The sequence below is a fragment of the Caretta caretta genome, chromosome 3 (genome assembly GCF_965140235.1).
Source record: "Caretta caretta isolate rCarCar2 chromosome 3, rCarCar1.hap1, whole genome shotgun sequence".
NCBI lineage: Eukaryota > Metazoa > Chordata > Testudines > Cheloniidae > Caretta > Caretta caretta.
Window position 1 is genome coordinate 49,683,907 of NC_134208.1, and position 26,193 is coordinate 49,710,099.

Sequence of the window (26,193 nt, forward strand, 5' to 3'; positions counted from 1 at the left end):
TGAATTTGGTAGGGCCCTATACATGGGGAATTCTGTGTAAAGACTGATGTGAAGATATTGCTCTCATTGTTTTACATCTATCTATCTGTCTGCTTCCATGGCCACCATCATCTTATACGTGACAGCAGAAGCAAATACCAGTAGATTCAGAGAAATCAAGAAAGTTCAGTGTTCAGCACCTGGGTCATTGCGCCCTTTGTGACTAAAATTTTCAGTTAATAGTGTTTCAAATTATGTTGCTGGAAACTAGTGACATTAAAAATAATCTACCTGATAAAATCTAAAGCATATACATATTTAGAGTTCTTTACTAGGTCAGAATTATAGGATTCTAGTTTGCAAAGAGACAAGTGCCTTACTTTTACTGGAGGGACTACTATGATTATTGCAAATACTGAGGTTAATTAACTGCAGATACTTATTTAGGGCCCAGGTCATTCTCCAGCGTATGCTGCTGTGCAGGAGGAGCAGGTGGGGGACTTAAGAACTGAAATGGAGGCTCTTGTGTTCACCCCAGACCTTGGGTCAAGGCATGTTGGAGTAATCAGGTGTTGTATGCCTTGCGCTCCACTCCTGGAGCCAGTTGTTAAAGATTGGACATAGAGGGGTGTGTAGTTGGCAGAACCTGGCTCCATGTCCCAGTATACTCACCATCAGTCACAGGCAATGTAGAGGACAAATTACCAGCCATTCAGGAGCAAAGTGGGCATAGGGATGAAATTGTGGCTTTTTGACAGATGCTGCACTCCACCCCATACAAAGGACAGATTATACATGCACATTCTAGTGCCTACTTACCTAAAACAGTTGGCAGTTTTTAAGGCTCACTGCCTGTCTCTACTTTGAAAACTATAGATAAACAAATGAAAAGGTAGAAATTACTATCAGGTAACTTGACCGTGACTGGGACCATTACATGTGTTAGGTGCTGTACAAATAAATAGGAAGATGCAGTCACTAGCCTGAAGAATTTATCATCTACGAGCTTCATGTATACCACTCAGAAATTATACTGGAACTATAAAAGTTTTCCATGCTCACATGTGTGTTTATATAACACAATGATATTGCTGTTTGTCTCCCCTTTCCTCTGATACAATTCTGAAATATATTTCATCAGGAAGAAATTGTGTAGAGTGTATCCAAAATATGGTGTCTGAAGTTAGATATATATATATAGGCATCCAAATAAGTGACTGTTGATTTTCAAAAGTGCTCAGCAATGAGCAGCTTCTACTGACTTCAGCTGGGACCCCAGCACTTTTGAAAATCTGACCACTTATTTAGGTGCCTTAATATGAACCTGAGAGCCTAACTTCAGGCACCTATTTTTGAAATTCCTCTCCCAGGTAATTATATTTCCCTACCTCACAGAGGTGTCGTGAGGATAAATCTATTAAAGATTGTGAGGCACTCAGATGCTATGATTGTGGGGGCCAGTTAAGTATCTAAGTATCTAAGATATATAAATTACCTAAAATATTTCATTAACATTTTTAATTACAGATGAAATGAACTTTCTTGATTTCTCTAAATCTACTGGTATGTGGCTTCTGCTGTCACATATAAGATGATGGTGGCCATGGAAGCAGGCAGATAGATAGATTTAAAACAATCAGAACAATATCTTCACATCAGTCTTTACATAGAATTCCCCACGTATAGGGCCCCAACAAATCCTGAATGTGCATGCTCGCCCTATTCAATTTTTAACCTTTATAGAGAGAGTGCATCTTTATAAGCAGTCTGACAGCCACTGAGGAATCTTTCCATAAATCCTGGGATCTTACCACATAACAGCTCCAATGTGGTGCACTGTACAAATGACCTTACCCTTACTGCCATGTAACAAAGGCAAAAATATTTTCTCTCAAATTTATTAAGAATTTCTTAAAATGTATTTTCTGTACTGGTCTTTTTGTCCATTAAATTGTAAAAACTATTTTGTTTTCCTATTTAAAAGCTTCCACAGGTCTATCATGCTAAAAGAAATCCAAATGCTCAATACCCAACAGGAGCGGGCTAATTCCCTTAAAGCTACAATAACTTTATTGTTAGATCGTTTAAGAAGCATAATAGATAGGACACTGGACTGGGAGTGAGCAGATCTGGATTCTATTCCCAGCTCCATCAATGACCTCTTGTATGATTTGGGGCAAATAACTTTACCTTTCTTTCTCAATTTCCCATCTGTAAAATGGGAATAATAATATTTAGCTTTCTTAGAAAAGCAAGTTGGTGTATATGTTGAAAATATAATATTGTAGAACTCCATATTATTAAGAGTTTGTTTGTAATAGTAACATAATTTGTTACAATATGGGTAAATTGCTCAAAAGACTTCCAGATTTTCTGCCTCTACTGGAAGAAGGAATTTTGCAAAACTCATTCTGAGTTTTCCCAGTTTTGGAGATGTGATAAGTCTGAATAGATGTGAGGGCTTCTCCATGCTATCTGGACCTCAGGCACCTCCAAAAAACAGTTGAGGAGATTTCTGGTATAATGGCTACCTTCAAACAGTCAACATTTGCAAGTGGTTATCAAAGGTATTTCACTTATCGTAAATATAGGGAACCACTCTATTTCCTTCTCCTGGTTTATGTGGGGATAATAAGAGAAGAGCATCTTGTTTTGTGCTTTGAGTCCTGGGTAAAGCCAGGAAATGCAGAGGTAAATGAATGTAAAAATAACTTTCTTCAGGATGTCATATTGGAGATGACTTCATAGGGCCAAAATCTGCCCTTGTATAGGCCACTTGACTCTGAATGTAGAATTTGGCCCAAATGTTGAGAAAACTAAAGGCCAGATCATTGTCCCCCAATTGCAGAGAACAAACCCAGAAACACAGTGGCAATGCAGGGTTTACACTGTACATGAGGGCTAACATACAGAAAGCCCATGGAGAGGGACTCTACACATTCCTATATCCCATGGAACTGAGCACCATGTCAATTTTCTATGCATGGACACAAGGGAAAGATTTGTGGTTAGACTAGGGGAGTGGAGAGGGTATGGGCAATAACTCCATGTACAAGGTATTTGTGCTACTTCCATCTTTGTCCAGCAACAGAAGCTGAAGGGTTGCTCCATGTTAGCTAGTTGAAGTTGAAAATGCTGTTCTTTGGCTCCATGCACAGTTCCCTGAGTGCACAGCCTGTTTCCTCAGAGGGTTTGGTCCTAAATGATTACAAATTCAAGTCTCAATGTCCCGTCTAGCCCTACATTTCAATGATTATATGAAAACCTTAGCACCTACATCTTTATACCACATATGATGTTAGATATGCATATTACATAGAAAAAATCTACAAGTTGAAAGGTCAAACACCGGGAAGTTAGGAAATACTGGATTTAAGGTTACCAGTACAACTTGGAGTGTGTTCCCTTTTGTGGATGCATTATGATACATTGTTTAGTTACAGGATCACTTATTTTTTCCACAAGATCCAACTCATCCAACTCCCTGAATGAGTTGGAGGTTCAGTATTGCTCTTTGTCCCCATCATTCAATGTGTGACTCCAACTCTTATTTAGTGTATTCCAAGCAAACCCTATACAGATTATGGCACAGGCGCCAGCTTCCAATTTTCCCAAGGGGTGCTCAACCCGTACTCAGCTTCAGGCCCTGCTCCCACCCCTGCCCTGCCTCTTCCTGCCCTTGCTCCGCCTCTTCTCCACCTCTTTCTGCCCCGTCCCCTGAATGCACCCCATCCCTGCTCCTCCTGCTCCCTCCCAGGGCCTCCTGCACACTGCAGAACAGCTGATTGCAGCAGGCAGGAGGCGCTTGGAGGGAGGAAGAAGAGTTGATTGGCGGGACAACTGGTGGGAGAGAGGTGCTGTGGGGTGGGAGGGAACTTGGCTGCTGGTGGGTGCTAGGAAACCTAATATTTTTCCTTGGGTGCTCCAGCTCAGAAGCACCCATGGAGTTAGCGCCTCTGGAATATGGAATTATTCACCTCCTCCTGTGTTTTTTTTATGGTACAGTGCTGTAGTAGGAGATCTCACAAATGTTAATAAATATATTTTCACAATACCCTGGTGAAGTAAGAAGTTTTGGTTTTTTTGTCTTTAATTCTTTATCCTCTTGCACCATCAGGTGGATAGGGCACAGTTTCTGTCATTTATTTTGGTCTTGTGATGGTCTGTTCAGGCTTCTAAGTGTCATATTAATGGATCCGGCTTCTTTCTCAATTGTTCTACATAATATTTATCTAGGGTGCCCTTTTTTACTCCTTGCAGATGGTATCCATGTTATCACTTGGCATGGCATGTTGGTAGCATCCTTAATGTGTGTCCTAAATATGTCATTTGTCATCTTCTTATCATATTTGATACTCTAGATTGGGTTGCTCTATTTAGAATTTCTCAGGCTGCAACAATCTCTTTCTAGTGACCTCTGAAGATCTTCTGCAGGCATTTACTTTGAAATAAACTGATCTTCTTATCAATTTCTGCTGTAGATTTTCATGACTCTGCTCCATAAAGGACAGAAGTGATGCTGTATTTTTATTTAGTATCGCGGGTGGCTGTGGTAGTCTGTTTGTCTGTATCTGTATTTGTATTTTTGTGGCAGTGACAATCATGTTAATTTTCTAAATCTTATCAATTTTAAATTTGTTTGCTGCTTTTGGTATTCGTTGCTTGACATCTAACATGGTGTCACTACCATTACACATCTCCCTCCCTAGATAAGTAAAACGAATTACTTCTTGTGTTTCTTCATCCACTCTAATGGTTACTTTTGGGACAGTGAAAGACATATTTTTTCTTCCCCTTGTGGATGAACAAACCAGCTTCTTTTTGTTGTATCTGCCAAAAGGCGGGTCTTTTCTTTTATTAGGTGATATATAGAACAGGACGATGTCATCAGCAAAAAATTAGGTCATCCAATTATACTTTATCATGTAACCATAAATTCCTCCATTGCCTTCTGTGATTACTTTCCTCATGACATACTCAATGGTCTGTGCAAACAACAGTGGGAACATAATACACCCTTGCCTTATTCCAATTGTCACTGCAAAACATTGGCTAATGTCATCATCTCTGACTGCACATTTGGTATTATGATACAGATCCTTGATGATTCTAATTATTTTTGCTGGTATTCCATAGTATGCCATAATTCTCCAAAGACTGTCTCTGTGTATGCTGTCAAAGGCCTTCTTACGAGATTACAGTCAACATTTGAAAAATTCTCCCCTAATTTTGGATATCTCAAAGTTATATAACTCAATGGGGGCCTGGTTTTTGAGTACCCAGCATTTTGAATAGCACCTTGTGTATTCAAAACACTACATAGATGCTATGTAATTAATTTTCACCACACTTCTATAAGCAGTGAGTAGTATTATCTCCATTGACTGCAGAAACTGAAAGATAAATAACTTGCCCAAGACCACACAGTGAGTCATTGGTACAGCCAGGATTAAAACTTTTCACGTCCCTACCCTGTGCTCATTCCTCCAGACCACACTGCCTTACTTCCAAAGGTGCTGATCATTCACAGCTCACACTTCAGTTGCAGAAGCGAGCACTCAAAAATTCTGAAAATCAGGCCACAAGTGTTTTGAGTTGGGTGCGCAGCAAATGACCACACAATTAGTGGACCCACGTGAACATTTTGGTTTAAATGACTCATCCAGCATCACTTCAAAGCTTATGATAGAGACAGGGCTAGAATTCAGTTCTTTTTTGGGGGGAATACAACTGTATAAATCATAAGACCATCCTTTTTCTTCCTGCAGTTCCTTGATTTATCCTCTACACACCTTCCAAATTCAGTAACAAATGAGGTAGGGAACCACAGACTACAACCTAATTTACTACACAACTCTGTTTCATTCCCTGTGCACTAGCCATCCTGTGCACTGAATGATACAGTGGTTCTGAGGCAAAATGGTAAGTGATCATGTAATTAAAGACTGTATCAAAATGAATGTGTATGAGAGGGCAAAATTAGGATTACACAAACAATTTTAATTTTCGTATTTACTGATTTCGGGTGTCTCACTTTACAACCTCAGTAATATTCTTTTAGCACAGTATTTTAATGCAATTTCTTAGGCTAAAAAAAACCAGTACAGTCTATTATGTGATACTTTAATACCTTCCCCTCCATCCACAATCAGGCAAGATTTTAGGCCTTTAACAGTGCACACAGAGCTCTACTGTTTGAGATAAAGGATTAAGTGTAATAGCTAGCAGGAGGAGTAGGCTATTATCTTCGGTGGAATGCCCAGTTGAGCAGGATGCATCACACTGAAACAGTGAGTTACGTAACCATGAGTATCCTCAGTTTATAGACAGGACAGCTTAGTACTTACATTTAGCAGATTTACTCTGAAGACAGTATGGTTAAGTGGTTGAGTTAAAGATTGGGTTGCAGTCGCAACTTGTGTAACCTCTCAGTATAATGTGATTCCTTTCATAATAGTAAGGTCTGTGAAGGGCTCACTCTTATTTATACCAATCAGTACAAGTAGTGAGACGCAAACTCATGGTCTTCTGGATCCTAACCTAGTGCTCCTTTCCATAGGTCAAAGGGAATTTGTATTGATGTGTGTGTGTGTGTGTGTGTGTGTGCGATTGGTGGTGTTCAGAGGTGGGGGAGGGTAGTGAAGAGGGAGGCAGAAGAGAATAAGATTTCTGGGCAGGGCATGCACAGTACTTATGACATATTCAGGCATTTTAGCAGTGAGCTACTAATGGTAATGGTGAGTTTTGACAGCTCATAATTTGCCCAAACCTGAACAGAGGTTCATGAAAAATGTGAAAGACACATCTGTGACACCAGGAAATCACCCTGAAAAACTGAAAGTTTCTGCTGCAAACCAGAGAGGTGTTACAGATTTGCTTAAAAAATGGTTGGAAAACTTTTATAATGGATTGTGTTAGGCAAACTAAATATAAATATCACACACACAAAACTAAGTTACAAGACCATTATGAAGATTGCAAAGTCAAGCGCTCGCAAGTTAGGAAATTCCACAATTAAGGTTGCGCATGTAACCTTAATTTTTTAACCTGTAATTTTTTTAATCCCAGGCTATTTTTTCCATAGGACCCTTGCCTCATTCAGTGCACATGATGGACAAGTCTCGGTTACCCAGTAGTTATTCAGTGTTTTGTTTTATCCTTATTGTTCAATGTGTGGTGGTAGGCTTTATTTACTGCATACTATTCAAATCCCACTCTGAAGACATAATTATTCATAGATTCATAGATTCATAGATATTTAGGCCAGAAGGGACCATTATGATCATCTAGTCTGACCTCCTGCACAATGCAGGCCACAGAATTTCACCCACCACTCCTAAAAAAGACCTCACATCTATATCTGTGCTATTGAAGTCCCCAAATTGTAGTTTGAAGACCTCAAGGAGCAGAGAATCCTCCAGCAAGTGACCCGTGCCCCATGCTACAGAGGAAGGCGAAAAACCTCCAGGGCCTTCCAATCTGCCCTGGAGGAAAATTCCTTCCCGACCCCAAATATGGCGATCAGCTAAACCCTGAGCATATGGGCAAGATTCATCAGCCAGATACTACAGAAAATTCCTTCCCGGGTAACTTGGATCTTACCCCATCTAAAAACCCATCACAGGCCATTGGGCCTATTTACCATGAATATTTAATTACCAAAACCATGTTATCCCATCATACCATCTCCTCCATAAACTTATCGAGTTTAATCTTAAAGCAAGATAGATCTTTTGTCCCCACTACTTCCCTCGGAAGGCTATTCCAAAACTTCACTCCTCTGATGGTTAGAAACCTTCGTCTAATTTCTAATCTAAATTTCCTAGTGGCCAGTTTATATCCATTTGTTCTTGTGTCCACATTGGTACTGAGTTTAAATAATTCCTCTCCCTCTCTGGTATTTATCCCTCTGATATATTTATAGAGAGCAATCATATCTCCCCTCAACCTTCTTTTAGTTAGGCTAAACAAGCCAAGCTCCCTGAGTCTCCTTTCATAAGACAAGTTTTCCATTCCTCGGATCATCCTAGTAGCCCTTCTCTGTACCTGTTCCAGTTTGAATTCATCCTTCTTAAACATGGGAGACCAGAACTGCACACAGTATTCCAGGTGAGGTCTCACCAGTGCCTTATATAATGGTACTAAAACCTCCTTATCCCTACTGGAAATACCTCTCCTGATGCATCCCAAGATGACATTAGCTTTTTTCACAGCCATATCACATTGGCAGCTCATAGTCATCCTATGATCAACCAATACTCCAAAGTCCTTTTCCTCCTCCGTTACTTCTAGTTGATGCGTCCCTAGCTTATAACTAAAATTCTTGTTATTAATCCCTAAATGCATGACCTTACACTTCTCACTATTAAATTTCATCCTATTCCTATTACTCCAGTTTACAAGGTCATCCAGATCCTCCTGTAGGGTATCCCTGTCCTTCTCTAAATTAGCAATACCTCCCAGCTTTGTATCATCTGCAAACTTTATTAGCACATTCCCACTTTTTGTGCCCAGGTCAGTAATAAAAAGATTAAATAAGATTGGTCCCAAAACCGATCCTTGAGGAACTCCACTGGTAACCTCCCTCCAACTTGACAGTTCACCTTTCAGTAGGACCCGTTGTAGTCTCCCCTTTAACCAATTCCCTATCCACCTTTCAATTTTCCTATTGATGCCCATCTTATCCAATTTAACTAATAATTCCCCATGTGGCACAGTATCAAACGCCTTACTAAAATCTAAGTAAATTAGATCCACTGCGTTTCCTTTATCTAAAAAATCTGTTACTCTCTCAAAGAAGGAGATCAGGTTGGTTTGGCACGATCTACCTTTTGTAAAACCATGTTGTAATTTGTCCCATTTACCATTGACTTCAATGTCCTTAACTACCTTCTCCTTCAAAATTTTTTCCAAGACCTTGCATACTACAGATGTCAAACTAACAGGCCTATAATTACTTGGATCACTTTTTTTCCCTTTCTTAAAAATAGGAACTATGTTAGCAATTCTCCAATCATACGGTACAACCCCTGAGTTTACAGATTCATTAAAAATTCTTGCTAATGGGCTTGCAATTTCTTGTGCCAATTCTTTTAATATTCTTGGATGAAGATTATCTGGGCCCCCCGATTTAGTCCCATTATTATTGGCCTCATGGTGTTTTCTATGGAGCTCACTCATGAGAGGATCTGAGTGCTTCACAAACATTCATTAATTTATTTTTATGAAACCTCCTCAGAAGTGAGGGGGCGGTGGTAGTCCATTTTGCAGATGGGGAGCTCAGGCACAGAGAGATTGAGGTCAAAATATCCACTAATTTTGGGTGCTCAATTTGTAACAACTGTTCTTCAGACGACTTAGCATTATATAGCACTTTGTATAATATGAACAGCACTTTATACAGCTCCTGCTCACTTCAGTTGCCATTGTGAATGCTCAGCACTTCTGCACCTCAGGATCTCAAGTTAGCATCCAGAAAATGAGGAACATACTATTAGTGACTGCCTGTGAAAAGTCTGATTTAAGTGACTTGGTTAACACCACACAGAAACTCGGTAGCAGAAGCAAGGATAGACTCCAATTTGGCAGGGTAGCAGTCAACTGCCTTAACTGGAGACAGTCCTTTCTCTTCCTGCAACCCTTTGCCTCCTTCACTACATCTTTTTCCATCCCCTGGAAAACTGCCCAAATTTGAGCAAGTTATAAGTCTTTGAAAAATTACAGTTCCCAGTCAGTGGATACTTTGATTTTAACATCTAACATTTCTGAAGATTCCAACTTTTGCAACTAACTTTTGAGTCTTTGACTTTGCAACCTTAATAATGTACTTTTAAACAGTTTTTATGTGTATAGTTTTCTAGGTTTTTAAAAAAGCCAACTGAAAAAAACAGAAAGTCTTTCACTTGGTATAACGTTGACACCTGTATGGGTCAGTAGCAGAGTTGGAACCTTTAGATCCATAACATGGACCTCTGCCACTTGAGTTATGGAGTAACTGATAACAGTAGTAGGTTGTCAGCTCTACGTGCACCAGTCATTATCAGTCTGGCTTCATAGATATTTGCTGACAGCAGAAGAATGGCGAATCTCAAGAATCTTGGGTTCCACTCCATGATCTAGAGGAGAGTGTTCTCTAGTGGGCACAGACTCTTCCACCTGTTTTCCTTGAGATTGACCCTTTCGGTCCCATCCCTTCCAAAGCATCTCAGGCCCAGTCTTATGTCTTCTCAACCCTGGGTCCTTTTTGCCAGGCGATTCTCCTTGCTGACCCAGTTCCAGTCTCCACTCTTCAGGCTTCTCATCCCAGCTCCATCCTCCTTGCCCAGCCAGTTTCAGTCCCCATTTTCCCCTAACTCTTTAACTCCAGTTTCTTTGTCCAGCCAGTCCCAGGTCACATGCACGGCTCCTCATGTGCTCTGCCCCTTCCTCCTGCTCACTGGCTCTTTGTCTCAGTCTCTTTATCCCAGACAGTCCCATTTCTTCCCCTGCACCCCAGCTCCTTGTCATGTCTGTCTCTTTTCCCCACCTTCCTCCCATTAATTCCTAGTCTCAGTCTCTCTGTTCAGGCAGCCCCCACCAGCTCCTTATCCGAGCTCAGTGTCCCTCTATGGCTCCCTGTCTCACTCTCCTTGCCAGACTAGTCCCAGTTTCTTCCTTCCAACTTCCAGTCGCAGTTTCACTCCCTTCACTCAAGTCCCGGTTGCACCAGATTCCTCGTCTCAGTCTGCTCCTTTCCCTCCCCCAGTCTGGTTTTGTCTCCTCTGCATTCAGATCAGATGACTTCCTCTTCCATGCTGCCTGGGTGAAAGTGCGGGTGGGGGTGGTCATTGACCTATGATTTATTTTCAGCAAGAGTGAGAGAAGAGAACATATGATAGTGCATGGCAGTATATACTTTGTCTGCAAGAGTTTTGGATGGGAGCTATATTCAAAATGGGAAAAGCCAGCAGTGGGTCGCCTCAGAAAAGTGCTAATGAAATTTTTATGCAGGCACTACACTACATAAAACTACTTTTACTCATTTGAAAGGTATTGGGACTATTTTTTGTAAACTATCTGTTGTAAAGCAAGGTGCCTCAGTTACCATAAATTCAACTTTACAGGTCTCTGAAGGAAGGAAAAAATAACTAATACATTTAAAAGTACCCCTAAAAATAACATTGCTAGATCTAAAATGGTCACATCTGTGAAGTCTCATATTTTGAAACTTTCCAGGGTCAGATCTCATTGGGAAATAAGCACTGGGTAGTGTTGGGAAAGCAGGAGTCTCCTGTCCTTTCCAAAGGTGTGGCACTCCCATTTCTTGCCTTCTAGGGTCATAAAGCATCAGACACATATCATGGGATTGGCAGTATAAAAGCCTAATTAAAATAGAATAGAAAAAAATATCAGTAAAAGCCTTTTGGTTATAATTATATATCCATGTGTAAGAGTTCAAGGTGCACATTTAAGCTCCAGTGTTACAAGCTGCTCTGCCTGGGTATATCCCTGTGCATACGCTTAGCTCCACTGAAATCCACGGGGTCTGTGTGGGTACAGCACACCTCCCTTTGTAGAACAGGCCTTAGCTGCCACAGTCAATTGCATTTCAAAGTTCATGCAGTGTTTCATTTTCTAAAACAGCTTCTCTGCCTGACCTCCACCTGCTGCGATGCAGTTAATTACATTCTATTCCATGCCATTGACCTGGTCAGTGGGCTTAGGTCAGTCATTTAATTTCTCTGCTCCTAAGATTACCCATTTCTAAGATGAGGATTCGAATACTTACCTCCTTTGAAAAAGACGTTGAGATCTATGGATGAAAAGAGCTTTGTAAGAAGGAAATGTTGCTGTATTGTTGTTTTTGTACCAGTCTTGCTCACATTCTAGCTGGTGACAAACTCCCTTACGTACACATCTTTTAGAAGCTTTCTTAATCTAACACTTCACCTCTTTCATGGTGGCAGGTGGGTTCAGAAATATCGCTCACTGTGTTGTGTACAATGATGGCATCCACATCTGGATTCAAATATTTGTCCCAATATAATTTGGACAATGACTTTATTAACTAAAGAGAAAGGTCTGAAGAAATGCTGTCTCATCTTATTAGCCCAAATTCTATACCAGTAAATTAAATCCTTATATAGTTTTAAATAATTCCACTGTTACTCTTATAAACAAGTAAAATTCACCTGTCCTTGGACAAAGGCTGAAAACGTAGGGTTTGGGAAGGGGACAGAATCCATTCCTCACTTCCATGGCCAAGCTGGGGATCATGGCTGTGGTACCTCCCCTCCATAGCTTCTGGTCCAGGTAGAATAGTGGTGTCTGCCTATCTACACCCCTAGGCTGGGTTTTGGGGCCATTACCACTCAGCTACGCCTTACACACTTGGGTAAATATCACCCATATTTAATATTTCTTGTGTATCTGAATGTGCTTTTTACAAGGTAAGAAGAAAAAGCATCACATAAGTGTCATTTCTCTTTTCTGGACAACAGCATAACTTCTCTGGGGTACAAATCTTGCAAAGCAATCTCTTGCAAAGCTGAGGCAAGTTGGGGACAGGGAACATAAGACATACTTACTATGGCGAACTTCTATGTCTTGTGCTATTCAGAAGGTCAGACTTGATGGTCACAATGATCCTTTCTGACCTTGGGAATCTAGGAATCTAAGTCAACTCATCTACTTGCATAGACTCTCAGAGACTACCCACAAGAGCAGTTTCTGACCGGGGAGCACAAGAATTGCTTCCCAGCCAGTGACTAAAAACATCGGAAAGACAACAGGGATGATCAGGGCAAGTTGTAGTCATAGTTGTTATCCCTCTCCACACACACACTGAACTGTGGAGTGGAGTTGGCACACTAGGGGATTTACCTGCCTCATCCTAACAGATGGCTCTGAGTGCACACTTCCCACGTGCAACTCTAGGCAACAGTGCAAGCTCTCCCAGTACCCCTCCTGGGGCAGTGCTGCTCCATACTGCCCATGACACAGGCCTGAGGTAAAAATGCCACCGTCTTGTCCAAAATAATATTTTGGGATAAATTCTGAACTCCTTACCCCTTTGTTACTCAGGCAAAACTTTCACTGAAGTCAGTGACCGAATAAAGATGTCAGCATTTGACCCTCCATCAACAAGGTAACTTTTACTAAATGGAAACCAAGCTGATAGAGCAGTGGTTCTGAAACTTTTTTTGATGGGCCCTCCTTTGAAAATATTTCAGGCTGTGATGATCGCCCCTGCCCTCCAAAAGTGATGATCCCTGCATACCAGGCCACCCTTACTTCCGGCTGCTGCTGGGGGCAGCGGCGGTGCTGCCTTCAGATTTGGGTGCCTGGCCAGCAGCTGCTGCTCTCCAGCTGCCCAGCTCTGAAGGCAGCGCAGAAGTAAGGGTGGCAATGCTGTGATCCCACTATTACAGCCTTGTGACCCCCTTTTGGGTCAGGACTCCCAGTTTGAGAAACACTCTGATAGAGCATTCTTCTCGCTTGTTTATAGCTTTACATCATGCAATCTAACACAGACATAAAAAAGATGTATAATATTCAAAATGTCGTACAGAATAAGCAATAAGCTGTCCATTTAAAACACTATTACCATACTCTGTCTAGGTCTATATTTTATCAGCACTTCATTTGAATGAGAATATCCTTGATTATCTTTTCTGGCTGCTGTAGGTATTCAAAGGAATATGTTCCTTTGGGAAGCACAATAGAGACAGGTCTGCATGTGACAGACCTTTCAACTAGATTTGATTGGTGGCAGCACAAAATTGTTATAAAGTCCAAGGAGAAATATAATGAATTAGTGGTTGGGCATCCAACACAGAATAGTAAGTGAATCCAGTGAACTCTGTTTTGTCTTTACAGTTTGGCCTGTTTACTCTACAGAAATAAAGGGAAAATCCCAGAATGCTAAGAAAACCAAAATGCACAGCTCAGCTGTTTTGCTTTCAGACTCTCTGATTGCTGTTGGGACACAATGTGTAATCCCCGAAATGTAAAGCAGAGTAATAAATGTAGCCACTGTTCTCCAGTAAATAAGCCATCTATCATCAGCTAACACATTCAGAACAGCATGCCAGCTATGATACAGTCAAGTAAGCTCATACTTGTAGGTTGTCTCCATTATTTGTCCTTAATGATAGCAATGTACTTTGATTAAGTTAGGAGTATTGTATAATGGTAATAGAATAATATATATAGCACTCATTTCAAAATAAAATTTGCTCTCATCGGGACGTTAAAACACTTTGAGGATTCTCTCTGCATCGTTGTAAATTTAAATATTTCTAAAGGAAATCAAAACATTCTGACAGTGCCTATACAGCATCTTGGCAAGCCCTTCATGAATAAACAAGACTTTGTTTGTTTAATCACCTTTTGCAGCCTCTTTACCTCCATTTTTTCCTCTTAACACATGAATGCCTGCCTCATCCAAAGATAGCTTGAGTCTGAAATTGACCTTTGTTCTATAAATGAGAGTTCTGATTTACAGATTGAAATATGAAAGCCTGAAATTTCTTTCATGCTTATTGAATTTTAAGAATGTTTGTTTTCTTTGATACAATGGAATTTATATTCAAAAGGTGATTCAGTTGTTCTAGAAAATGAAGCATTCATGATTTTTCATAAGTACCGAGTAACCCATTTACTAATATTTATATGATCAAAATGGTCCTTTAAATAGTGATATGTTCTAAGTGGGGTTCAAATAATTATTACTTCTCAATTTTAAATTCACATAGTCTCTTTATATTTCAGAAAGTGACTTTCGTCCCACCACATACATGTTTTTAATAGATTTAGGGTAATACAAGACACATATTTCATTGCTTTGGAAACTTTTAATAAAATTATAGTAAATCAGTTAGGCAGATAGGGATCATCTAGGGTTTAGAAAAAAATAATAAAATTGTAACTATGTCACTATGAATATCCTCAGTTCATCTATGCATTTCTGCCTTTAGAAACCAGTTACCCTATAGAGCAGGTCCTCATTACAAAATGTATATACATTCAAAACCAAACTATGTAAAGTACTTCTAATCATTATTCGCAAAAAGAAAAGGAGTACTTGTGGCACCTTAGAGACTAACCAATTTATTTGAGCATGAGCTTTCGTGAGCTACAGCTCACTTCATCAGATGTAGCTCACGAAAGCTCATGCTCAAATAAATTGGTTAGTCTCTAAGGTGCCACAAGTACTCCTTTTCTTTTTGCGAATACAGACTAACACGGCTGTTCCTCTGAAATCTAATCATTATTGTAATTTTTTCTGGACAGGAACCCTGACTTGTTTAATCTCTTTTGTGGTGCCAAGCCAAACATTACAGGGCCAGATCCAAAACCTATAGAAGAAGATGGAAAGCCTTCCATTGATTTCAAGAGGCTTTGGATCAGGTTCATAATTAATAACTACAATAGTGGTTCTACGAATGAAATAAGATAATAAACCAGTGAACAATAGTTTTGGTGATTATCTGTAAAGCCCTAACTGGTCTGAGATAGTTACCTGAGCAACTTTTCTAAATCCATGGCCCAAACTATGCAGATTGTCTGGGATGCTCTTGCTCACAGTACTTAGTTTCTAATTTCTTATGGCAAATTGCAGGGCATTCTCAGGTTTTCAATGAGCAGAGCAAACTTCAGAACACGTCAATCTCATCTTTCTATTTAGCATTCAAGTGATTGTCTTCTGGTTTTATTTTGGTTTGGCTTGTGAAAGGGGGCTGATATATACTTTGTCTAATATTGCTGGTGACAGTTTTGGTAATGTGGATCTTTGTTTTTTATGACAGCTTTTATAGCATATGTAATTTATATGTTTCTATTTTTTGTAATAAGTGTACCTAGTTGCTATGGCACGAGGCACTAAACAAATTAACAAACATATTGTGCCTCTCCCAAAAACAAATATTTTCACATCAAAAAAATTCAGATTTATGTTTTGATATAATGAAAAAGACACTACTAAAGATTACTGACCTGCATTTAAGATAAATTTACAAAACCCTATCTCAGAATTTGCCAAATCTTTCAACCTATTCCTATTTGGAACCCACAATTGTATCTCTACATCCTCTTTAAAGAAATCAGGTGACATGTATGAAAAAGTCCTAGAGACTTTACTATCCTTTTATAGAATTATTGAATAACCGAGAATTCTACTGTAGGCATATAATTCTCTGTTCCATTCCATGGAATGGTCTAAAAGTAGTATAGAAAGAATATAATTATCTATTAAACTCTGTAGGGTGGTTAAAGTAACTTCCATAGAACTCTGATGCCTTTATCCTTCTTACACTTTGTATGGGATTTTTCCAGAACAGTAGTGATGCTGGGAGGCAGTGCATTGCAAAAAAAGCCTAATCCTGGAATCCCTGTTTATATTTCACATAATCTTGACTTTACTGATGAACAATTTTTTTCCCTCTGCAGCAAAATCCAGACAGAAATACCCTCCAGAACGTCTGTGCCTTATTGATTTACATTCCCTTTTCAGATCTCAACAAAACATTTTCTCTCTCATGCTTTTACCTCTAAATTTCAGTCTCTCATCCTGCCATTAATTTTTTAACTTTGCAATTGTATTATTCAACTTATCCAAGCCTTTTGACTACTGTCTATTAGCAAGACAACATGCACAAGAAAATGATTCCATTATTGTACATGATTGATTGGTCCCTAGAAGCAAACTTCACTCACATGGCCCAAATTATTTTTTTCCACTGAATAAAACAAAACACTTCTTTCATTGTTCTTAACCTTATCGTTTATTTGGACTATAATTCTGAAAGTTAGTTAATGTGCTTTTGCTAAAATATCAAGTCATCTAATTGGATAGACCCATACAAACACAGTAGTCTTGATCTTCAATTATGGTAACTAAGTCGCTGTATTAAATCCCAGATCCTCAGCCCCATGCCCAGCCTAAATACTGGCTGGCTGGGCTTTGGGTTGCTGTATGGCTTTAAGAAGGGAAGGAATCTTTCGGCCCATGTTGCCAAGTCACTATTTAGTAGCTACTGCAGCTTTAAGGCTGCAACGGTCAACATGACTCTGACATGGCCCCTCTGCAGATAGGAAAATTTGCATAGTAGCAAATTCACAAGTCCAATCCTACTCCAGATGCTATGAAGCACAGTGCTTTGTCTCACATGGGGCATGAACCCGCTGTGTTGACCCTAGTCCTATCACTTTCAACTTAATGGATTCAAACATGTCCCATTGCAAGGACACACACTGTGTTAGTTTAGGAGGGGGTGGTATTTGATAAGGTGAAGTGGTTTGGGCAAGATCTGTGGGTGGACTTGGTATGAGGAGTTCATTTTATATGCAAGTCACTCATTTTTGCTCATTTCAACATTGCTGTATTAGCTTATATTCAAGTATATAGGGGTAATTGTCCCTGCATTATGGAATTAATTCGATCCAAACATTGAGAAATGTCTGATAGTGTAAGTGAAAGACCTGCTGATAGCATTATAGATATACTGTAATATTGTTTTCAGTGAAGCCTGGGAGCCCTCACAAACTAGCAGGAGGCCTGAGCTTCTTGAAGGTTCAGGCCCCATATACCATATTTCCCGAGTTACCGAATATATTAATATGAAGATCTAAAAGGTTCTCATTTTATTTCAGAATATAATGATGTAAGATGAGCTCTGATGGAACAGGTATCGTTACATGAACCTCGCGGATTTTCCATGTTAAAACTGTTGCTATTCTAGGGACATGACTCAATTTATCCCATCAGCTCCAACGGCACAAGTCTGCAGAACCCAGGCTCTTGAATGCCTGGCCACAGAAAGTCCACCAAAAAGGAGGGCACAGGAGTGCAACCTTCCTGCAACCTTTACTCTGCCAGAAATCTGTAGATGGTGGTGCAACTCTGAAAGTGGGTAGGTCCTGCCTTGGCAAGCCATAAGATACTCTGGTTCATCCCAGGAGCTTTTGCTGGCAGTGATCAGATAGCACCCTGAACTGATTTTTAAAGCTGCCTCCTACCTTTGAAATAATTCACCCCTCAAGGTCACCTGCTTCTGAATGCACAAGTAGCAGTGAATCTTCTCCCATTGTAGTCTTAAAATTCTGTGTGTAACACTTCCAGTAATCACAGTTTTGCACCAATCCCACTGAATCTGTTCAAAGCAATTAATACTTGGAATACATCTTGCTTATGTTTACATTACAATAGCCTACCCAAGGAATCCCTAATGGACGAAACAAAGGTTTTTAACCAGGTGAACATGTACTGGCTACTGCAAATCATGAAAGAAGAGCATTTTTACAAAGAAATCAACTGTATGTTAAAAGAGAAAGCTATAAAAACAATATTCAACTTTGTATCATTTTGGGAATATTTTTGTATAGTTTTGTAAAATAACAGTCTAGAGTGACCAGGCATTTTTCTTTTAACTAGTCAGAATAAAAATGCAGTAATGTCTTTTTAAGATGAAACAGTTTTGCACAATAAATCAATTTTAACAAATAGCTTTCTAATGATTTCAATGGAAATTCCAATTTTCAGCCCTTGCTTCTCTTCCTGTGTATTAAACACGCTTAGTTTAGATGAGCAAAACTAGCTTTTTTGACATTATGAAGAAAACTAATCAGGGTTTGAATCCTGCTAACTAAAACTTGCCTCTTTGCTAACTAGCATTTCACAATCGATAAAATTGAACAGCAAAGCATCTACATATTTTCTGGTGACGATGGTTGATTTCAGAGCTGTAGAATCATGGCTGACCATAACGTACACTGGATGTTTAATATGGAATGCAGAGTAGCTTGTCACATAAGCTTTCAAGATGGATGACAATTAGACTGAACATAGCCCCATGTAATGGTTTCATAAATTAGTTATAGGATGGATTCCTTATTACGAAGATAAAGTTTGCTGGCTGTAAAACACATTGGGAATGTGAGAAGAAACAGTCTGTGATAATGATGGGTAAGAATGGTATGTAAACCTGTGATCTCAAGGTATTTTTTCATATTTTCTTTTAAAGAAATAAACAACTATTTCACCTCCTTTGGGGGGAGGGATAGCTCAGGGGTTTGAGCATTGGCCTGCTAAACCTTGTTGGGGGAGGCATAGCTCAGTGATTTGAGCATTGGCCTGCTAAACCCAGGGTTGTGAGTTCAATCCTTGAGGGGGCCATTTAGGGATCTGGGGCAAAAATTGGGGATTGGTCCTGCTTTGAGCAGGGGGTTGGACTAGATGACTTCCTGAGGTCCCTTCCAACCCTGAAATTCTATGACCTATTTGCATAAATATTTACACACACTGAATTATGCTATATCCTTCCAAGTACTACACTGATTATTTTTGAACAAGTAGAATATTTTACAACAGAGCGTTGTCCTAAGGGCTCGATTCTGCAACCATTTTACTCAACACAAATAATGTTTGCAAAATTGGGCCCTGAGACAGTAATCTTAGGTGACACTATGCTTCTATCATACTGTATGTATTGGGCCACATACTCAAAGGAGCTACTCCAATTTGCCCCAAATAAAGATCTGACCTATTGGTGAGAAATTTAATTTACACTATTTGGGCCTGAATCTCAGTTACATTAAGGCCTGATCTATACACAGTTTTTGTATCAGTATAACTATTTTGGTGAGGAGTTTGATTTCTTTACCATAATAGTTATGTGGTACAACCCACAATATACACACAGTTGTACCAATATAAAGATGCTTTATACCAGTATAGCTTATTCCCTTTCTGGTAGGAGAATAAGCTAAACTGGTATAAAGCACCTTTTATACCAGTATATCTCCCTACACACCAAGGGGTTTGTATTGCTTTAACTATAACAGATAATTACAGCAATACAACTTTTGTGTGTAGACACGACCTAAGGTTGTGTTACACCACTCTGACACCAAAAAGAGGTCTTAAAATGGATGTACCTGTGTTTCATGCCAACTTCTAAAGGTAAATAAGTATACATAAGAATGAAGCACTTTATTTATTATAAGTATAGAAAACAACCCATGTGATGTACAATCTGGTAAAAAAGGCCAAATCTTGATTGATTTACTTTTATTTACATTAGGTTCAGGAAATGACTTTGCAGATATCCCATATGCTGCCACTCATTTTTTCAGCAATCAAACAATTCTCTCAACATACAGAAAAGTATCACACAAAACAACAGCAAATTCTTTGGTTGACATTATACCTTCACCAGCCTTTTATTTAAAATTGGAAAGAATTATTTATGTGAAGCCTCTACTTTAAAATGTTCATGAAAAGAAATACAGAAAAATATATACAATTATTGTCACAGAGGAAAAGAGACTCAATTAAAAACAATCAGGTATGGCATAGCTTACCTGAACACTTCTCAATACATCTGCTGCTTAGCTGTCCATTGCCTGTGCGTCCCTGAAATAGCGAGACAGAACAAACTCAATGTAATCAATAGGTAACCTACTGAATCCACTGTAACAACATTTCAGATTCAAATGGCAGGACATATGCTTCACAAACTATTCAAAAAAGTTAGCATGCAACTCCAGCTGCAAGAGATTTTGTTCACAAACCGAACAGCAATAAGCCTGTCTTTGTTCTCATCAAAAAAGTAAACCAATCACATTGACAAAAAGCCACCTTAAACAAAAAAACTGTATTTAAAGGATTAACAGTTTTGGCATCCCTACCATCAAGTCTTCAGGTTTTTTTCATCAAAATTTAGGTTATATATTTGTTGTTAGCAAGAGTTGCATTACTATTATTGTTAATTTTAGTTCTGTTTATTACCTTCAGGGTTATATCTTGTAAAATAATTTTGTTGCCACTAGTTAATGTTAATTAGTTGTTTTAATAGCCTATATACCTATTTGTTATGGTTTGGTAGGTTTACTTTTTTAACTATCAGTAACTTAATAACTGAGAATATTTAACATTACTGTTGCATACTCAAAATTACAGAGTTACTATTAGTGTTACCTGTTTAACGTTTAGTCATCCTTTGAGTCCTGCGACATATTTCCTTAATAATCATCAGCCATCAAGTCTGATAGTCTCAAAAGAAATATCAGCCCTCTAAACTGCCTTCAAGGGCGGTGATATTTAGCACTGAAAATTACAAATAAAGTTTTTGAAGTTGAATAGCAATAACTGGGCAGTGACACTGATGATTTGTTTGTCAAGACAGATTGTTATATACTATGCAAATGCAGTCAACGCACTCCTCTGAGTGAAAACAAGTATGTGAATCTATGCAATGCTTACATGTTGAATGGGATATTTAATGTGCGGGGAAACTCAAAGGTTGAAGAACTAGCATTTAGACAGTCTAACAGTGGTAAGTGGTAATCTTACCTCTTTAAACTCCATTACATTCTCACGAGAGACATGCTAATACAAACAAGTCAATCAGAGTTTGTGTTTAGCAAGATCAAGCTTAGAGGATAGTTTAAAATCCATTTATTGTTCTAAAGCAATTTTTTCCATTAACATGTTATACATTAGTGTTTACTAACCATGATTCATGTAACAGTTTAGTTTGTTAACTTTTAAATTATTTAACAACCATAAGTTATTAATACAACTTTTAAAGTCTTACACAAAATTCTTAAAACAAGCTTGGGTTCATTTTTGTAATTTTTATATATAAAACATTTTAGGCATCTCTTGAAAAAGAAATAAAACAGGCATTTAAAGCTAGAAAACAAGTAATTCCAAATTTAGTTTGTTACAAAAGGTTTCAGCTTTATTGACAAATTATGGCAAACATATTTGACAAAATTATGGTTTCCTATTTAGAGAAGCTTACACATGGAACTTTATGTGATTTTTTTAAACAAATACAGGTTAAAACACTGAACAAATTCAGTTAGCTACATACATACAGTAGCTGCTTGTTTTCAACCCCATTAAAACAGCATTTAAAATTAAATTTACAAACTTAATATCGAACATCTTAATCTAACTAACATATATTAAAAAAGACAGGTTAAAACATCTTATCTACATCTTGATTACTGTCTGGTTCAAAATAAAAAAACCCTCATATTACAGTCTTCTAGCAACCCTAAACAAAAACTCAGCCTTAGCTAGTATGTAGAGAGACTCAAGATCTGTAACAGCATCATGCTTTCTTTTTTTAAAGTTACACACAACAATGAATAACAACCAAGAGAACATCATCCTTCAAATGGTTTATAGACAATGCTTGCCAAAGATATTTTTTTAAGTCCGTGTTATAAAATAATACTAATGCCAATGCCACTCCAATGTTATAGGAAATACAAGTAGTACACGGGGTAATCATGAGCAGTAATCCCTAGGATAGAAAAGAAATGGACTATTACTTGTCTTGTTGCTGTTTATGTGGAGACCACAGGCTATTAATTGTCTTTGAGTTGAGGTCACAGATGAGGAGGACCTTCAATATCTACCATAGGGGTGTTCCCTGTAACCCCCTCGGGCTGACCTTGGAGGCGGTGCCTTTAGGCTGGAACGGGTTGTGGCCCATTCTTCTTGTGCTAAAAACAGAAGAAGAGAACATTTTTTGTAAAAGACTAAATCTGAAAGAGCAAAAAGATATCAGAGGCAGTGACTGTCAAAGATCCCAAGGATCCTGCTTGTGTGTTTAACAAACACAAACTGAGGGTGGCTTTATCATCCATTGCTTTGTCCTTCCTAGCATCTTAAGAAGGTTTGGTTGTCCGCTTACAGAATTTGTAGTAAAGATTAGCATATCTCATTCCTTCACTTTCAGCAGAGCGTGAATATCCAGTTTACTGGTAATGCAGTCAGCTCTGGAAAAAACACAGCATTAGCCTACCAGCTCAGAACATATTCTATACAGAGCTTCTGACATCTTACGATAAAGCACCAAAGGGAATAATATTTTATGCCGCTGATATGTTAACGAGATTAGGAGTTGAATCATAATTGAAATACATTTGATTTTCTACTTCCATTTTGGACCAAAAAGAGGGAAATGAAATAATGGAAGGAACAATACCCAGAAATGAGGCAAGTGCATTAAGCGAAGAAGCTCTACCTCCTAGCTGTTACTGTGGGTGGCAGCATTCCCATCAACTTCTGAATGAGTTTTGTTCTCATGACCGTGAAGTACACTCAGAAAGAACTAAGTTAATATGCTTAACCCTGGCAGACTGGAATGAGGATTGTGTTGGTCTATTATTATAAATCAGATGTGCACGAAAATTAGCTCTCCTATGGCAGCAGACATGAAAATGAGAGCCCAAGAGGATAAAAAAGAGGTATGTTCCAATGATTAAAGAACTAAGCTCAGACACAAGACGAGGAGCTCTAATCCCAAATCTCACACTCAGCAATTCAGCCAAGCTACATGCTAGTGCCTCTCTGTGGTGGATGTTCAGTGCAGGTACTCCATAGGGAATGGGTACAGTGGTTAAATAAAATGGATTGAAAAATGATTTAAAGGTGGCATTCTTTAAAGGAGTGGAAAAAGGGGGTTCAGGGCTCCCACGACTTGTCAACCCTTCTCTAGTATAGCCCCCCCCCCCTTAACCCTAAAATGGGGGGAAGTGTAGAGGTCTGAGCAACGGATTGGCTGGGACCTGAATGGGAAAGGGAGAGGGCTGACAGAGCCCTTGAGTATATGGAAATGGTGACAGAATTACCTGAACTGTAAAATTTTGTCTGCCAGGCATTCAAGGATGAAGTTGTGGCCTTCTTAAAACCACATCCAGTGCTCCTGTATTTCTTCTGATACAGCTGGAGAAAAGAGGGCTTTTTGCTGGCACAGCCCTAGGTATAAATACCCACCCTGCTCTTCCCATTACCTGTGGCAGAGGGGATAAGTCCTCCTGCCAACTGAGTTTGGCTGAACTGCTTCCTGCCTCTTCCATGAAGCAAATTCTCTCTCTAGGGAGGAAGGGGCCTTAAAGGGGGCAACAACCCCTTTTCTTCTAATCTGCTGGCCAAGCCACCCTTGCAACTCTCTTTTCCTGTCAATCTGGACAAAGGGTTCCACCAGCTCTAAAACCTTAACATTTACAACACTGTGCTATCTAAGATACTACATCTGTGACCTGTAAGGAAATATAGCAGTATCCTTGAAACCACAGGGTGGCTAATGTAGACTTTTTACTGATGATTATTGTGTTGATATTACATGTACATCGTGAAGATTAATATTTGTACTATTATAAGTGCTAGGAATTCTTGTGTCTGTTTTGGGGGAAAATTTGCATATTTGGACTTGCATAAGAAAATGGGCACCTGGAAAGAAAAGGCTGGAAAGAAGTTTGAAAGGAGAGTCTACGGTGGCTAAAAGGAAGCCAAAGGAAAAGACGGGTTGACATAATCAAGAAAAAGCCTTGAGAGCACAATAAAAAGCAGGGGAAAGGTAAATTGCAAAGAGTGGAGAAGTCTGGTATAGTTGTCTTAAAATAATTAATCGAGTGGTATCTCAAAATATATGCCCTTTACCCTAGCCTAAAGTGAGAGTATCTTTCTTCACTTACAAGACAGGCAATGTAATGATACAAATTGGACTATTCAATTCCATAAATTTTGACAGGGATCAGAAAATTATTTCATCTGCTCAGGTTTAAAATTTAACTACTTCCATCTTTACAAATGTACATGCTTTATTTTTCATATATTTAGTATTATGCAAAATGTGTCTCCCTAAGAAGGCAGCCACTTAAAATGGATTTCCCTGGTCAAGACTGACAAAGTAATAGGATGATTCCCTGATTCTTCTCTTTATCTGCCCTGTTATGTGGAATTGGAGACATGTAGAGCACTGCTGAGTTCTCCAGACTCAATGTGGCAGGTGATGCTCACTTTCCCAGGATATAAGTGAGGTGGGAATGGCTCCTTTAGGCACACAAATCTAGTGTGTGGTGCTGAGCAATACTAAGAGGGGGACCCTAGCACCAGCAAAGCCTGGAGGAAAGGCTTGGGCTTGTGTTTCCTTTTTCTGTGTTAACTTGTAAAAAAAAGCCAACCTCCCCCCCCCCCCCAAAAAAAACAAAACAAAACAACAAGAAGGGGGTGAGTTGTGAAGCAACATATAATTTGTTAGCTGTTTTGGGTCAGGATAGAAACCCTACTTGTTCATGGATGATATGTACATAATTTTACTCTGTCGTGTAATATTCTAATTTAATTCCTAACAAGCTCAGTGGGGCCATTCTTAAGCTTTGTGGGACCCAAGATGGAGCTTTGAGGGGAATCTAACCATTTCTTTTTTGCCCACTTTCCCCCACTTCTAGAAGGGGGAGATGGGGATATGAGATGTCTAGTCAGTGCCTGGCCACAGAACTCACCAAAGCATGAGTTGCCATGTTGAGCATGTATTCTTTGTGCCTTAGGTCCACCGTGAGCATTAAAAAATATGTAGTCATTTTGTTTCATTTTTTTAAAAATCACCAAAACATGAGACTAAAACTTTCTGTAGCAAGGAAGATATGTACAAACACTATAAAAGAAGATTAAAAAATCAAGAGGATATTAATAATAATTTTCCAGAAAGATAGCCATATTGTCTGAAATTTAGCGTGCTGTTTGATTTATAGAATGATACTCTTGAATTAAATATAAAGTAAAACTTTAAAATCTTCATTTCCATTTAGAAATGTCGCAATTTTTCTTTTTTTAAACCAGGATGATTATAGTGGAAGGGAAAGAACTTTCTAGAACAGTCGGAGTGTTGAGGTAATGGTCCTGTATTTCAACTGGCTTCAGTTACTGTAGAATACTTGCTGAAGCTGTCTCCTCCATTCTTTCCTTTGATAGTTTATTCATGCACTTTATTTATGAAGGCGATAAAGTGACAAACGATCGAGTGAAACTAACATGTACAGAGAGTTCCATTCTGCCCTATGTCTTAAAAAACCCTGCATCAATAAAAAAACAAATAACTGGGAAAAGTAGTTGTATCTTTGCCTGCTTCCCAGGCCAGCAACATTTACACTATAAAACGCCCTTTTTCTTTGAAAAATCTTTTTTGCACATCTGGTGAGTCCAAGACGATGGTCAGATATGGTCAGTGTTCCAACCATACATAAAACCCTATATAGGATTGGATCTAGTGTGATTATGTCTACTCTTCACAGTACAGTACCTCCTTCTGTCTGCTGAATCCATAATATGCTTCCTAGTCATTTCCTTACATTGCATAACATAGTAATCACAGTGAGGAAGGTGAGAGAAGTAATTTTGAACTGAAACTGTGTGGTCAACATACATATGATATG

The 26,193-nt window shown here is 38.9% G+C and overlaps 1 protein-coding gene across 4 annotated transcripts in view; it reads right to left on the bottom strand.

The window, feature by feature from the left end:
* The window catches only part of KHDRBS2 (KH RNA binding domain containing, signal transduction associated 2), a 641,322-nt gene that overhangs the window by 33,743 nt on the left and 581,386 nt on the right, over nt 1-26,193 (bottom strand). For 3 of the 4 annotated variants that reach the window (XR_007355927.2, XR_007355928.2, XR_007355926.2), the window contains 2 exons: nt 22,303-22,476; nt 20,320-20,371 (listed from right to left, as the gene is read on the bottom strand). Coding sequence is in view for 1 of the 4 variants with exons in the window: in XM_048845206.2 (XP_048701163.1) it covers nt 22,379-22,476 (98 nt within the window). In the remaining 3 variants the exon portion in view is untranslated. Of the gene's footprint in view, nt 1-20,319; nt 20,372-21,674; nt 22,477-26,193 lie in introns of those variants that run through there. The other variant, XM_048845206.2, reaches the window with a different exon arrangement.